The sequence below is a fragment of the Grammomys surdaster genome, unplaced genomic scaffold (genome assembly GCF_004785775.1).
Source record: "Grammomys surdaster isolate TR1022 unplaced genomic scaffold, NIH_TR_1.0 263, whole genome shotgun sequence".
Taxonomy (NCBI): domain Eukaryota; kingdom Metazoa; phylum Chordata; class Mammalia; order Rodentia; family Muridae; genus Grammomys; species Grammomys surdaster.
This window is the reverse complement of record NW_021604704.1, coordinates 945,022-961,590: the sequence shown is the minus strand read 5'-3', so window position 1 is coordinate 961,590 and position 16,569 is coordinate 945,022. Positions and strand designations below refer to the sequence as shown.

The window sequence follows — 16,569 nt, the reverse complement described above, 5'->3', positions numbered from 1 at the left end:
ATTTTATTTTATTTTATTTTATTTTATTTTATTTTATTTTATTTTATATGTACCGGTGTTTTTTGCCTCGAATACCATATATGTGCCTGGTGCCTGAGGAGGCTAGAACACAGCATGAAATTCCCTTGAAACTGGAGTTATGGATGGTTTTGAATCACCATGTGGGTGAATTGAACACAGTTCTTCTGTAAGAGATACATATTCTCGTAACCTCTGAGCCATCTCTTCAGCTCGCTCACCTCTATATACTTTTAAAATATGAATTTAGGATACTGTGTAGAGATTATACAATTGTGATCAGTGATTCTAAACTTTTTGGACCAAACATACCCCTAAAAGCTTGGTATGGTAGCTTATGTTTTTAATTCTGGCTCTCAGAAAGCTGAGGTAAGGTAAGTATCTCAAGTTGGAAGTCAGCCTGGACTAAATAGTGAGTTTCAGATCATCTTGAGCTATATAGTAAGACCCTGTTTCAAAAACCAAAAGATGCTAGGGAAATGGCTCAGTGGGTAAAATGTTTTCTCTATAAGCATGAGGACCTGAGATTAGAGCCTCAAAACCACAGAAAAAGTCAGGTATGGTGATATACATCTGTAAGTCCCATACTGACAACAGAATGGGTTTGGACTGGGGCTGTGGAAACAGACAGATCCTGGGGACTTACTGGCCAGATAGTCTAGCCAAAAGGCAAATTCCAAATACAGTGACAGAAATTTAAAAATATAATTTGGTGAAGCAATAGAAGAAGATTTAAGTCAATATCTGGTTTCCAGGGGTGATCACATGGGTGAATGTACCATAGGCCCCCATCTCACACACATGGTGAAGGGGAGGGAGAGAAGTAGGAGAGAGAGGATGGAGGGAAAAGAAACCCCCACAGAAATATCACTTTGAAAATCTGGTAAAAGCTATTTGACTTTTTCACTTTAAAAAGGTCATATTTTCATACATAAAGTTTATTTCCTTTTGTACTGGGTTAACAGTATACATTTTTGAAACCTTTTCAGTGTTATAGGGCCTTTGGTATAATTTGGGCTGAAGTCTGAAAGAAGTAGTAAAATATACAAATTGTACAATATCCAACTGGATGTTGAGATGTATGCTTGTAATCTCAGCATTTAGGTAGAGGTAGGAGGATCTGGAGTTGAAGGTCATCTTTGGCTACATACCAAGTTCAAAACCAGCTTGAGCTATCTGAGAATTTGTTTCTAACAATTTGTTTCCAACAGAAAGGTTATTTGTGACATAAGAAAGTTAGTAGTAAATAGACTGTGCTGAAATTGTCAAAATATTCAGATTGAAAACTAATGAATGTAAATTCTCTTTTGTTCTGTTAATTTCTTTTCCCACTTCTTTTTTTGAGACAGTATCCATGTTCTTAAACTGGCTCTAAACTCACATAGCTGAGGATGACTTTGAACTTCTGATTTTCCTGTAATCCCCATCTACAGATTCCAAGCCAGCTTTTCTTTTTATGCTGAGGATCAAACCCTTGGCTTTATATATACAGCTTATATAAGCAGTCTACCAACTGAGCTATATCCCCAGCAAATAAGATTACTTTTAGTCATTTTGCAAGATTAGTATTTAAAATCATATATTTTTAAGTGAAGCTGTTGATACTAAATGTTCATTTATTTTTATTATGTATTATAGATTATAAAGAACATTGTCCTTTCAAGGCATTATATAAAATTATAACCCACACTAGAGAGACAAGTTTGCTCAGAGGGTATTTACTTTATCTGTTAGTTCATTTGTCTGTACAGTAACTTGTGTAATACATAGGACCCTCTATGAATCAGGGGTTACAGCTATGAATCTGAACTGCTGCTGGTACTGGTTAAGTACCCCTAACTTGAAGACAAAAAAAAAACCCTGAAACTTTTTGAATGTTGACATGGTGCCACATGTGGAAAATTCGTTTTTTAATTTTTTATTGGATATTTTATTTATTTACAATACAGATATCATCGCCTTTCCCCATTTCCCCTCCCTAGAACCCCCTATCCTATACCCCCTCTTCTGTTATGCTTTTATACCATTTTGATTACATGCAAGTATTAAGGTCAGTTATAGGTTGAGGGTCTAGCAATACAATAAATGAAAATAGTCAAAGAAAAAGCAAGGCTTTAAACCCAAGTACATCAACACTCCCGTGATCACTGTTTCTAAGGGCTTATCAGGATGACCAAAGTATCTGAGCCTACTTCCCTGTCCTAGTCCAAGGTCATTTTCATGTCTGAAACCTACTTCTGAAACTAAAAATCTGAAAAATCTGAAACTTTTTGAGTGCTGACATGGTGCCACATATGGAAAATTCTGCATCTAATATCACTTGAGAGGTATAGTCAGAAAGCATGTGAGAAGTATTGTATAAAGTTACTTTAAGCCTATGCATACATATAAGGTGTATAATGAAACATAATGAACTCAGTGTTTAGACTTGGGTCTCTCACCCAATTATCTAATTATACATGCAAATAAAGAATATCTAAACATAATCTGAAATCTGAGAGACTTGGGGTCCTAAACACTACAAGGTGGAGGATATTCAGCATATGCTAAGGTTAGTTCACAGGGACAGGGGCACAGGGAGGGAACAGCTAATTCTCCCTGCAGGAAATTATAAGGGAATTACTTTATAGAGGAAGTAATGCTTGATAATTGTTTTGTGGATTTTAGATAAATTATAAACTCTAATGAAGATGGCATTTAAATTGATCATTTCCAAATTAAATAGCTGTGAGCTATGGCTTACACTAAAACCGTTTTTATTCTGTGTTCATGTTCATTCATTCATTCATTCATCTATTCATTCATTCATTCATTCATTTATTCAACATTTGTTAATGGAGTCTCACTGTGGCAGTAAAACTTCTGAGGTTCTCTGTTTTCTGGCTTGGAGAATGTTGCCTGGGAACTTCAGTGTAAGCTGATGTTTGACTATACTTTTTATTGTCCTTGGTGTATTCAGTTCAAGAATCCAAGTGTATAACTATGTAAGAATTTTGTTGCTCAGGAACCACATCACAAAATAGTAATAATTTAACTATGTACATTCTGGGGGCAATGATCAACATTAAAAGTTGGAAATTTCACTTCTAAGAATAAAGAGAATAATTTTGTGAGGTGTTAGAGGATTATCCATAACTATATCAAAGCTTTGGCCCCATACTTAGCTCATATTATAGACTTTATGATGTTATTTAACTAGGGCCCTGCCTATGGGAGTTTATTGCTATATCTATTTGAACAGTCTTAAAGGTGATTAAACCAGTTTTTGCAAACTGTATTTTGACTCATAGTCTTTAAAAAAAGAATATCAGAATGTGGAGAAATGCTAATTTTATCATCATTAGTAGTAGTAGTGTTAGTATTTTGCTGCAGAACTGCTTAGGGCTTTTAATATAAACAGTGTTCTGAGAATTTATCATCAAGAGAGAAGAAGTATAAGTATCTCAACTTTTAAGAATATTAATACTTTTCTTTGGAGTGTCTTATCTGAGGATTGGTGTTTCAAAAAAACGTTTGGGGGGAATTATGACTTTAAATTTAGTATTTCCTAGTGTGCAGAATTTAAGAATGTCTGTGTTCAACACTTATAGTATATTTGAAATTTCAATGAAAGAATTGGACAAATAATAAATTAAGAAGTAATTACATCTACCAACTGAGGTGAGATTTGTTTATCTAAAGTGAAGATAAATGCTGGGCAATAATCAAATAAATTGAGACTGTCTAGACAACCAGTCTTTTGAATTACAGACAAATTGAAGTTAATTGTTACCTTAATTCTATTTATTACTTGAGACTGCACTATGTTTTCAGCTTATTGAAATTGAAAGGATTGTAAGATTTGACCTTTTAAAAAACTAAGGATGATTTATCTGACAGTAAGCACAAAATCCAGACAGAAATGTTTGTATGTCTTAGTAACAACCTTGTGTGCATACTGATATTCTTTGTTTTCTTCTGTCAGCAAGCATAATGCTAGTTTAAAAATTAGAAAAATGAAGTAGTAATACTTAGAATATTCTGAATACATATTGATCTGATACCCTATCCTTGTTAAGCTTTCTTGGTTACTTGAGATAAAGGTTATGTAAGGGCTTGAGAAAGCTCAATGGTCTTTTGCTGGCCTAGCTAACATGTATAAGGCACTGGGTTCAACCCTAACCACCAGTAAAACCTACCCTATTGCAGAGGATGGTGGTGAATGTTTTTAATCTCAGCAGAAGCTGGCAAACCTCTCTGAGGCTACATAGGGAGGTCTTACCTGAAACAAAACAAAGCAACACAACAAAACTCCAAACTAAACCAACCAGGCAACCAACCAACCAATCAACCAATTAATCAAAAAACACCCAACTATTCTTACTCCCACCCACATGAATATGGTTTTGTTTTCTTTCTTTCTGTCTTTTTTTTTCTTTTTTTCTTTTTCTTTTTTTCTTTCTTTTTTTTTTTTTTGGTTTTTCGAGACAGGGTTTCTCTGTGTAGCTCTGGCTGCCTTGGAACTCACTCTGTAGACCAGACTGGCCTAGAACTCAGAAATCCGCCTGCCTCTGCCTCCCAAGTGCTGGGATTAAAAGCATGCGATACCACTGCCCAGCTTATTATTATTATTTTAAACTGTGTGCGAGTGTTCTGCATGCATATCTGTGCATGCATTACGTGACAACACCACTGCCCGATGAAGAAATGTTTTATATACACAGTCATTCTTTGATATCTCTGGTGTGGAGATTTGGTTCCAGAACCTCTGTAGGTACCAAAATTGGAGGATTTTTCAAATTTTATATATAAAATGATATAGTTACATAGAACCTCTATGATCATTCTATGCACTTTAAATCATCTGTGGATTACTTATAATACCTAATATAATATAAATGTTGTATAATTGTTTTCATGTTATTTATACAAAAATGACAAAAAGTTTGAACATGTTCATTATAGACCCAATTTTTATTTTTATTTTTTAATTAAGTAAGTTTTGGAAGGCAGGGTCTTATGTAGCCTGGTCTGACCTCAAACTGACAGTTGAGGATAGATAGGCTTGAAGTCCTGATCCTCTTGCCTTTACTGCCAAGTGCTGGTATTATGTAGGTGTACTTCACCATGCTAAGCTGGATAGAGCCAATCTCTAGCAAAACAAAGCATTAAAAAAAAAAAAACCTGATTGAATCTGAGGGCTAACACTAGTTGATTTTCTTAAATAAATTTGTGTTTAAATTTCATGATCATTCAGATTCATATTTAGGGCCACAGGGGATTTTTATTAATCTCTTCATTCTTTTTTGTTTACATGTCAAGTCCCGTGCTTCTCAATGATACCAACCTGATGTATTCTGTCTTGTGTCACATTATATCCCTGACAGGCCCAGCATAGCAGATCTAGTGATAGCATCAAGTGTATGCTAATTAGAAAAACACTATTTTGAAGTTCTTCCTGTCTTTGCAACATATACTAGTAGAAATTACTAGATTTTATAATCACTCTAAATAGTACTTCTCTTCAGCTACGTTTATATGTATCTTGATATTTTACTAATATCATCTCTACTGTTATTCTATACTGTCTTTCTAACATTTTAATTAACCTTTCTTCTTTACATTTTATTTAGCTCTATATATGGTTTATTTCTTTTGTAACAGGTGGTACAAAGAAAAACAAGTATTCAGATAGCATTTGAAATATAACAAATACCGGTTGAAAAATAAGTATATACACACTGTATTTCCTTACTCTGATAGCTGAGAGTTCCTGCAAGTAGTGGTATTCTAGTAATCACTAGCACATAAAGCACCACATTTTGGTTTCTAATTTTATTCCCCAACAAAAGGGACGAAGGCTTACTACAAAAGTACTGACCAAAAGGTTAGAACAGGCATGGAAGATACTGTGAGCACAAGAAAGCAAGGAAGTTCATGCGCATGTACAAATACAAACTGATAGAATGCCAAAGGGCACAAGAAAGAACCAATTAAAACAGTTCCCAGTGTATAATTTCAACAGTAAATAATATAGTATTGGATTATATTGTGAAGTATAAAAGAAATATTTGTGAGTCCATACTGATGATTAAATAAATGCATGAGGAAAAGAACCAAATGTGTACTGCTGAAGAATTCTCAACAATTCATGTGGATACAGTGCCCTCAAAATGGTAGACCATAACTTTGTATTGTATAATGTAGAATATGTATAACATTCCTTCCAAAGAGTACAGTATGAAAAGGAGAGTGACTATAACACTTTATAGTGAGAAACCTTGGAAACCCTTGCTGAGCAAGGTGATTAAATTAAGGTTACCATAAATGATCATACATATTGATACCATGTATCTATGATAAAATGGTAATCTATATTGTCTTAACCTTTCCACTGCTACAATGTTGGATTGGAAATGCCTCTTTAATAAAAACTATTTACAGATGAGACCCTGTTCTTAGCTTTGAGCTAATAAATGAAGTTAAGCACAGCTCCTAGTATCTTAGAAATCTAGAATCTTAGAATCTACTGAGGGAAACAAGATCTAGGAACCTGAGTCCTATTCATGTTTATATAGTCAGAATTTCTGGATGAGGGCTGAGAAGATTCTCTGAGTGTAATATTACTATTTCAGAAAACAAGAAACATGTTTGAAAAGATGACCTTTTTCTAGTAGCTAATCTTTAATACAAGATGAATAAGCTAGTCATTTGAGAATCCTTTATGATAGCTAATAATATTGGTAATTTTTTTTAGAATAATAGCAAAATCAACGGATTCCTGGTAGATCTGTTCAATTCTGGGATGTCTGGCATTTAGATGTTAATATTTTGTCTCTTTTATTTTGCCTTTAGGATTGGCTGCTGCCAAACTATTGTCTGAATACAAAATTAATGTCTTGGTTTTGGAAGCCCGGGATAGAGTTGGAGGGAGAACATATACTGTGAGGGTAAGTGTTTTCAATACTTTATGGCATCTATTTAAACTATAAATGAGGTATTTGAAGTCATGGCCCTAGAGGAGCTCTCATGAGATCACAGAGTTAAGCCATTAGTCTAACAATTCTAAACTATTAAGTAAGTGGCCTTTTCTTTCTTTCTTTTTTTTTTTTTGGAGACAGTGTCTTTCTCAGTATCTTAGGCTAGCCTTAAACCCCCTATACAGTCCTGGCTGACCTCAAATTCATCCTTCTACCTCAATCTTACAACTGCTGGGATTATAGGCATATACTACTATGCCCAACATGTTTGTTCTTTTTAATAAGTGCTAACTGTATAGTGATGGACTCTGACTTAAATCACTCACATTGTAGAAACACAACAAATGTAAACAAATAACTTCATTACAGTGTTGTAATGTCTATATTATAGAGTCAAATTGAGTATGTAATACCTGAGGAAGTGCAATAGTTTGGCTGGACTAAAAGTGACTTTGTACCCCTAATGCGCACCCATGCACGCACGCGCGTGCATACACAGACACACACACACACACACACACACACACACACAGACACACACACAAACATATACATATCCCGTTTTCCCTTGGCCTCTTTGCTCAGGTTACGTCTGGCTAGATATAAGGATGAAGCACAGTTCTTGTTACATCACTGTCTTTTGTACACGGGCCTATATTAGGAATCTGGAAAATTACAGGACAATTGTTTTCTTTTTTCTTCCTTTCTTTCTTTCTTTCTTTCTTTCTTTCTTTCTTTCTTTCTTTCTTTCTTTTCTTTTTTTTTGGGTTTTTTTTTTTGAGACAGGGTTTCACTGTGTAGTTCTGGCTGTCCTGGAACTCACTCTGTACACCAGGCTGGCCTCGAACTCAGAAATCCACCTGCCTCTGCCTCCCAAATGCTGGGATTAAAGGCATGCGCCACCACCGCCCTGCAACAACTGTTTTCTATTACTATGTTTACAAGTAACTAAATCTGTGGGAGCTGATGAAAGTTCATAGGGGGAAGATATAAGGAAATAAGGCCCAAAATGGAAGTTTGTAGGGCATGTAATGAGACAGGAAAAGCCATAGAAGGTAAGAAGAACCAGACTAAAACACTGCTGTGCTGACCTGTTGCTGGAGGGAAGAGGAAGGAATGCTCAACAGTCAGATGATATAGGATAAACGCAGAAAGGATTCCTTTGCTTATGGCAGTAAGAAAATCATTAATGAACCCCTTTGGTAGAATACATAAATAGAGTAGTAAAGGCTGAGTACTGGTAGTATAAAACAAAGCATATTGTTTTGAAAAAAAATGACTAGAAGGAGAGAGAATGTCTGCATATATAGATGTTTCAGTTAGGCTATGACAGAACAGCCTAAACGTAATAGTAACGGTGGTTTAAACAGCAAAAACATTAATTTCATAGATGTTTAGTGGTAGATATTCCAAGATAGTCTAGGAATTCAGTTTTGCTATCAAGGCTTCAGATTTTTCCTACCCTTTGATCTGCTGTTCTTTGCATGTTGGCTTGGTACCTTCTGGTAACAAGGTGAGTGCTATGGCTCTAAGCAAGTCTTCTCTCAAGGAATAAGAATTGCTGGGTCTTTATGACTCACAGCAATAAGCACTGCATTTGAGGCCCCGAGGCAAGAAGGTAATGAGTTTAAGACCAGCTTGTGGTACATGGTGGTGTCTTGTTTCAGAAACAAACAAATGGAAATAGAATAAAAGAGCAGCACTATTCTTTATTGAGACAGATCTTCTTCTTTACTGTAAACTCCATGCAAGACACTTGTCTCATTGGGCAGAGTTGGGTCACATGTCATCTCAACTGTAAGGGGAGCCTGGGAAAGCAAGTGTTTAACATTTCCAGGAGGCAGAGCTGAAACAGGCATAAGAAAGGGAATTGGAGTGGCTATTGCAATAGCTGTGTGATAAAGTATGAACTAGGATACTATCTTAGCTCTTTCTGTCATCTTATGCCATACATTCTTGTTTTTTTGTTTTGTTTTGTCTTTTGTTGTTTTTTGTTTTTCGAAACAGGTTTTCTCTGTATAGCCCTGGCTATCCTGGAACTCACTCTGTAGACCAGGCTGTCCTCGAACTCAGAAATCCTCCTACCTCTGCCTCCTAAGTGCTGGGATTAAAGGCGTGTGCCACCACTGCCTGGCTATGCCATGCATTCTTACTCTCACCTATTTCACTAGCCTCATGAAGCCTGTTTCTATTTTGCTCAGCTCCAACAATGTGCCCTACAACCTTGCTACTCCATGTGTGGTCAATAGACCTGCAGCCTTGGAATTACCTGGAAACTTGAGAGAAGTGTAAATTCTCATGGCTGCTGAATCTACATTTGCCTTTTAATAAGCTTCCCAGGGGAGGTTGCAAATAGGCTACTCTGTGGTATAGATATACTTGCTTCCTTAACTTTAATGTAAACTCACATTAAATTTATTTGGAGTATTCCTGAGTATTCCCTTAGATATAATCTACTATGGGTTTTAGATAAGAACACTTTTCACTCTTGCAGAGAATCTTGGTTTGATTCCAAGCACACAGACATTTCTAAGTCCAGTTCTAGGATCTGAAGTCCTCTTATGACTTCTGTGGGTACCAGGTACACGTATAGTGCATATACATACATGTGGGCAAAGCATTCGTACACATTTAAAATGTACAAAAGGAGTGAAGAGACTAGAATTTCTTCACTGTACCTACATGATTCTAAGAATCTTATTAGCATTTCACATGCAAGTCTTATATGCTGAATGATAAGATATACTCATATGTCTTCCAAGAAGCTCCTGTATACTTTTATTTTAATTTTTGTTTGCATTTGAGACAGGGTCTCAATGTATAACACTGGATGTCTTGGAACTCTTATGTAGCCCAAGCTGGCCATGAACTCAAACAAACCTACCTCCTCTGCCTGCTGGATGCTGGTGTTAAAGGCATACACCACCATATCTGGCATGTTATTTTAATTTTTTTGAGACAGGATCTTGCTGTGTAACTCAGGCTGGCCTTCAACTTGAGATCCTATTGTCCCAGCCTTAGGAATAATGGAATAATAGGCATGTGTCTCTACAACCAGCCTATCTTGGAATTGAAATTGAAGGCATTGTATGGTTATGCAAAAGACAAGTTAAATATTCTACCTGTATTTACTTTTTATATGTGATTCTTCTGTCATTTTCTGAAAAATATCCTTTAATTTTAGAGATAGTTATTGCCTTTTCCTTTACTCCCACTTTCCTTGTCATTTAAACCTTTTGCTTATTAAATAGAACATCAGTCATGCTGCAGATTTTCAGTTAAGAGCAAGTCATATAAAGGAAATGAAATTCCAACATGCTTATCCCAGTCTATGTTATTGGCTTTAGCTACTTGGCCATATTGCTCCATTTATATATGTCAGTAGGAGATAGGAATTATTAGTGTCTATTCAGCATGGTACTATGTACCTCTTTGGTATTCCTTTCTTATAAGAATGGAATCTTAGAAATAATTAGACATGAACACTTAGCATTTATATTTCAAATGCCTAGAGAGAGAAAAAGAAGGCTTTAAGAAATGGTCAGGATGATATTTAGTATAAAGTTAAATAATTTTGAGAATTGATTCAAATAACAATCAATTAGGATAATTTTGGAAAAAGTCATGGAAACTATATTGGATCTTAAAAAAATAAAATTCAAATTTGATATTGTCACCTGACCACTTCTATTGGATTTTCTACAATTTCAGAACAGTATTTCATAATTAAACCATCTATAATTCTGCATAATCAGATTAATAAAGTTGGAGTGCCTGGAATGCCACCACAACAAGGTCAATGTATTGTTTCCTAGTAGATTCCCATGTATATGGCATCCTAGGTGGGTAATATGACCTAAATAAAGAAAGAACAAGTACAGCCTGATAGAATACCACATTATGCTTCTTAGTGTCTTCCAGCAGAACCCAAGGTACTTCATTCAAGTATTTGTGGGTTTTAAAGAAACATTCTGTGGGATACCTCACTTTTTAAAAATTCCCTCATATATTATATTCCAACCATGGTTTCTGCTCCTTCCTCCTCTCCTGGCCCCTCTCCTAGTTTCCCCATCAGCTCTTCCTCCTTTCTCTTTGAAAGAGAGCAGGCCTCCCAGGGGTATTAACCAAAGACGGAATATCAAGTTGCGATAAAACTAGGCACTTCCCCTTGTATGAAGGCTGGATGACACAACCTAGCAGGAGGAAAAGGGTCCCCAAAGCAGGGAAAAGAGTCAGGGACAACACATGCTCTCACTGTTAGGAGTCCCAAAAAAAGACCAAGGTATACAACCATAACATATGCAGAGGACCTAGGTCTGATGGATGTCTCACTCTTTTTCCTGCTTCTTTTATGCTTATTTGCTTTAAAGAGAGTATCAGTATTCTAAAGAAATGTTTGTACATTATAATCTTTTTTCTGTGTTAAAGTAAGAGAAATCTATTGCAATTTTATTCTTTAAAACATGTTAGAGACTAAAGAAGCTTCAGGAGACAGTATGGATAGTGAAAGAAAACATTATGATTCTTATATACAGATTAAATAAGTCAAAATAGCACTTCACTACTACTGCTAATGCTAACTAAAATACACTGTATTGATCTGAGAGGGAAGTTAGAAATTAGTAGATATCAATGTTGAAAAGACATCTCAAAATCAATTATTCAAATGATGTGTGTGTGTATGTGTGTGTGTGTGTAATGAAACCCAGAACATAGTGGACAGGAACTGAATCACTGAGTTCTAACCTCATGCCTAGAGTACAGTTTTTTATAAGGAACATAAAAGCAGTCACTTTAGAGAGCTGCTAATATATTTCTCTGTGGTAGAACAATTTCTTATCATGCTAAATGCCAAATGCCATGCTAAGGTTCCCTTGCCAACAACTGCATAAACAATACTCCCACACAACAACTCATCAAATACTTGGGGTCTTGGTCAGTACTTCATCCTATACAGAAACTATCTTGCATTTGTCTTCAAAATACTTTTGAAATCTATTGTTTCCCAATATTGTTACTGCTACATCATGGTGGGAGCCACTGTCACCTCTAGGCCAGGTTAGTGCTTTAGCTATATGATTTTCCTGTTTTTATTCTTGTTCGCTATTAATCAATTTCTAGTATCACATCAGTGAAAGTGAGTCATTGAGATCGAAGTCATGTCTTAGCACTACTCAAAGCCTTCCAAAGCCCCACCTTCTCACTTACGTACACAACCAGTGTCTTTCCAGTGTCCTGAGGGGCTTTAACCTCATAAACTCTCTGACTGACAGTCTTCCTTGTTCATTTTGTTCCAGCCAAGGTAAACGTGTGTTTGAGGAGAGCTTTTCAACACTTCTCTTCAGATTATGCTGCATCTTAGAACTAAGGGTGAACTGCAAGGAGAAAAGTACATATGTGTATTTCCTCCTAGCTTCAAATCTTAGATACTGAAAAGAAATTGTTATCTTGTATTATTAGTGTCTCATAAATATTTTCTGAGAAAAATAACTCCTACCATTCAACTTATTTCTGCATGTTTTTCAAGTACAGTGGTTGCTACACATTAAAAATTAATCAGACAGATAAGGGTAAATAAGCAGTATGCACACACAAAAACTGATGCAAACAATAGAAGCAAACTTTAAAGAACTTTTAACTTTTGAGAAGAAGAGAAAAATGGTTTTGAGTTTCAGGTGTACTTTATAAAGGACACGTAAGACACAATTAAGTTAGCAAATTAAACATGATTTTTCATGTTATAAAGGTTTTAGATTACAAAGTTTAGGTAACCTACTTTTTTTCTTTCTTCAGAATGATCATGTTAAATGGGTAGATGTTGGTGGAGCCTATGTGGGACCAACCCAGAACAGAATCTTACGCTTGTCTAAGGAGCTAGGCATAGAGACCTATAAAGTGAATGTCAATGAACGTCTAGTTCAATATGTCAAGGTAAGCCTAACTTTTTATTTATATGACCAATGCATGAAGATTTTTATTTGAGAAAACTTTTGTTTATTTGTGATTATTCTTCTCTCTTTTAAAGTTCATTTTTAAAAATTCTTTCATTGTGTATATTCACTTTACATGGTACAATGTATGTTATATAAGTGTATTATTACCATACAAGCATATATTGGATGTTAAGCATATTTTTTGTCATAGTCTTACACCTCTTTTTCTTCCCCCTCTCATTAGCCTCCTTTATTATTTTAGACAGTTTTGATCTACTTTCATAATCAGATAAAATCTAGAAATAAGATAAAATATAATATTTCTCTTTCTTAGATTGTCTTAATGTGGTTAATATAATTGTCTTCAGTTGTTTCCAATTTCCTGCATATTTTTGTTCTATATAGCTGAAAAAATCTTTTGTCTATGTATATCATGTTTTTTGTATGACACCTAAGTTGGTTCCATAATGTAGATATTATGAATAATGCTGCAGTTCTTATTAATATGTAGATATCTCTGTGATACTTTGATAAGGAGTCCTTTGGGCAAATACCCAGGAATGGTAGATGTGGGACAGAGTTTAGCCTTTTAATTTTAGCTTTTTAAGAGACAGCCACGCTAATTTCCATAGTAACTAGACTAGTTTACATTCTTACCAGAAGTGGTATGAATGGGTTTCCTTTTGTCCATATTTTCTCCAGGATTTGCTTTTATTTGTTTTTAATGATGGCCATTCTCACTATAGTGAGATGGAATCTCAGTGTGGTGTTTATTTGCATTTCTAATTTTTTGAAAGCTTGCCTGTTAATGTTACTAGTCACTTTATTGATTAAGTTCTTTTATTTCTTATTGTTTAGGTTTTTTGTATTTTTAAAAATAAATCCCAAATATTGATTCTCTGTCAGATAGACAGCTTTTTTCTCACTGAAAATATTGTTTTCATGTTCAATATATTCTGATTATGGTTTCTTCTCCCTTCTCTCCTCCCAGATCTCATCTCCTGATCCATCCAACTCCACACTTTCTTCTCATTTTCTTTAGAAAACAGATTTAAGAAAAAACCAGGGTTTAAAAAAGAATAGAAAAAAGCATAAGGAACACACACACAAAAATCATAAAAATACAAAAAATTAGAAACTATAATATGCAATCAAAAGATCATTAAAGTAAATGCCCAAACAAACCAACATGAGACAAAAAGATAAATCTATAAAAATAAGTGTGGTTTATAGACTCAATAAGACTCCAGTGGAGCAAACTAATTTTTTTGTAAGCATGTGCTGATTGGAAATAGCTTCTTATGGATGAGTGCTTGTATAAGCTTCCCCAATCTCAGCAGTGGGGAACCATCTGGCTTGGATCTGTGCACGCACAGCAAAAGCGGTTTAATTTCATGAGATTTCCTTTTGTCAATTGATGGCATTATTTCCTGAATAACAGGAATCCTATTTAGAAAATCCCTAAATATGCCTAAACCTTCAAGTATTTCTCTACTTTTTGATGTAGCAGTTTTCAGTCTCAGGTTTTGAATTCTTAGTTACTTTTATATTGATCTGACAAAACAATGACCAAAGTAAGTTATGAAAGAAAGCATTTAATTGGGGTTATTATTTCAGAGTTAATTTATAATAGTGGTGGCAAGAACAGCTGAGAGGTTATATCTGGAACTGAAAGGAGGAGAGAAAGAGGTGTGGGGTGGGGGAGGGGAGGGGAGAGAGAGGGAGGGGAGAGAGAGAGGGAGGGAGGGAGGGAGGGAGAGAGAGAGAGCGAGAGAGAGAGAGAGAGAGAGAGAGAGAGAGAGAGAGAGAGAGAGAGGAGAAGACACACTTGGAATAATATAAGTCTTGGAATCTCCAACCCCATTCCCAGTAACACATGTCCTCTAACAAAGCTACCCCTCCTAATCCTTCCCAAACAGTTCTACCAACTGGGCAGCTAGTATTCAAACATATGAGCCTATGAGATCATTCTCCAAAGTAAATTCTGAGACTCCAGGTAAACTTTTAATTGTTACCACCTATAGAATAAAAAAGGAAATTACATACTTCCAAAGTATAGTGTCACAGACTATATTTTACCATTCCAAAAGGGATGAATCAGGCCATAGCAAAGAAATACTGGACCAAAGAAATATTGAAACCCAGCAGGACAAACTCAAAATTGTATAGCTCAATGTCTGATGTCAAAGGGCTTATAAGGATAGCTACATCTTTCCAGCCTTGCTGCCGCAAAAGTACAGTTCTTTCTTGGGGTGTTTCCACTCCCTGTATGCTATTCCCCTTAGCAGATAAGTCATGACTCTGGCACCTCTAATACTTTGGAGTTTCTAATACAATCCAGGTTTCACTTTCACAGCTTTATGTATTGGCTTGTTAGGTCCTCCCTGCTAGGACACCCCTGCCCCACTCCTTGCCATATCAGCTCTTCTTAGCCCTGGAGAAAGATTCCACAAGCTTTTTACTTGTGTATTCTTCATGACTCTAAAGCCAGAGCCATGAGGACAACACTGCTAAGTTTGACTACCAACTTGGGTTGAACCCACCATCTTCTAATCACGTTTGTAGCAGCTTTGATTTGTTGTTGATTTTAAGAAACAGAAATTTCCTTAGGCCGTTTTTTTTCATAAGTTGGAAGCTTAGCTGGATGGGTCTTTTTCTGAGGACATCCCTTCCTTTATCCTAATGCAGAGCAGGCCTTGTCTTGATCTCATCACCTCTTTTAGTAAAAGCCTTGGCTGCAGAGTTAAGTTTCCTGGTACTCTTTTCTCTTTAAACTCTGTTCTTTTTTTGTTCCCCTTGCTCTATTTCACTGTATACCTGCATAAGAGTGATTACTAATAACCAAACAACAGAGTCAATATGCTGCATTGAAATCTCTTCAGTCAAAGAAATTAGTATATTAAGTTTCAATTTAGCATTAAGCAAATTCTTAGCCCAAGAGCAGAAAGTTGTTACATTCTTTGCCAAAATACCACAAGCATAGTTTCTAGCTTGGTTGCTCATATTGTTTTCCTCTGAAATCTCTTAATCTGGGCTTCCATGGTTCACATAGTGTTATGTACTATGGCATGCCACAGTCCTACTAGGTCGGCATATTAAGCCCTACTTACAGTGTAAGTGTGGTCCCCATAGGCTCATATATTTGAATACTTGGTCTCAGGTTGGTGAAATTATTTGAGAAAGATAAGGAGGAAAGCATGCCACTGGGGGTAGGCCTTAGGGCTTCTAAAACCTTGTGCCATCTCCAATATGTTCTCCCTTTGCCTCCTACTTTTGATCAAGATTTGAGCTCTCAGTTGTTCTTGCCACCAGGCTTTGATCTGCCTCCATGCATTCTAACTTTTTGAAATGGTAAAACCAACTAAATGCTTTCTTTTATAAGTTGTCTTAGTCAATGGTGTTTTGTCATAGCAATAGAAAAGTAACTATCATATCTACCATAACTCTCCCAGGCTTTACCCCACTTCCCTTCCTAATGCATTTGCATGCCACAGGGGATGGAGTTGCCTGAACAGACAGATGAACAAAGATAGACAGGTAGATACACACAGATACACACACACACTCCTCCCTCTCCGTCTCCGTCTCCCTCTCCCTCTCCCTCTCCCTCTCCCTCTCCCTCTCTCTCTCCTCCCTCTCCCTCTCCCTCTCCTTCTCCC

The 16,569-nt window shown here is 36.0% G+C and overlaps 1 protein-coding gene across 1 annotated transcript in view; it reads left to right on the top strand.

Moving 5' to 3' along the window:
* The window catches only part of Maoa (monoamine oxidase A), a 57,908-nt gene that overhangs the window by 5,250 nt on the left and 36,089 nt on the right, over positions 1–16,569 (top strand). The window contains exons 2-3 of the mRNA XM_028776021.1: positions 6,853–6,947; positions 12,771–12,908. Coding sequence (XP_028631854.1) covers positions 6,853–6,947; positions 12,771–12,908 — 233 coding nt within the window. The remainder of the gene's footprint in view (positions 1–6,852; positions 6,948–12,770; positions 12,909–16,569) is intronic.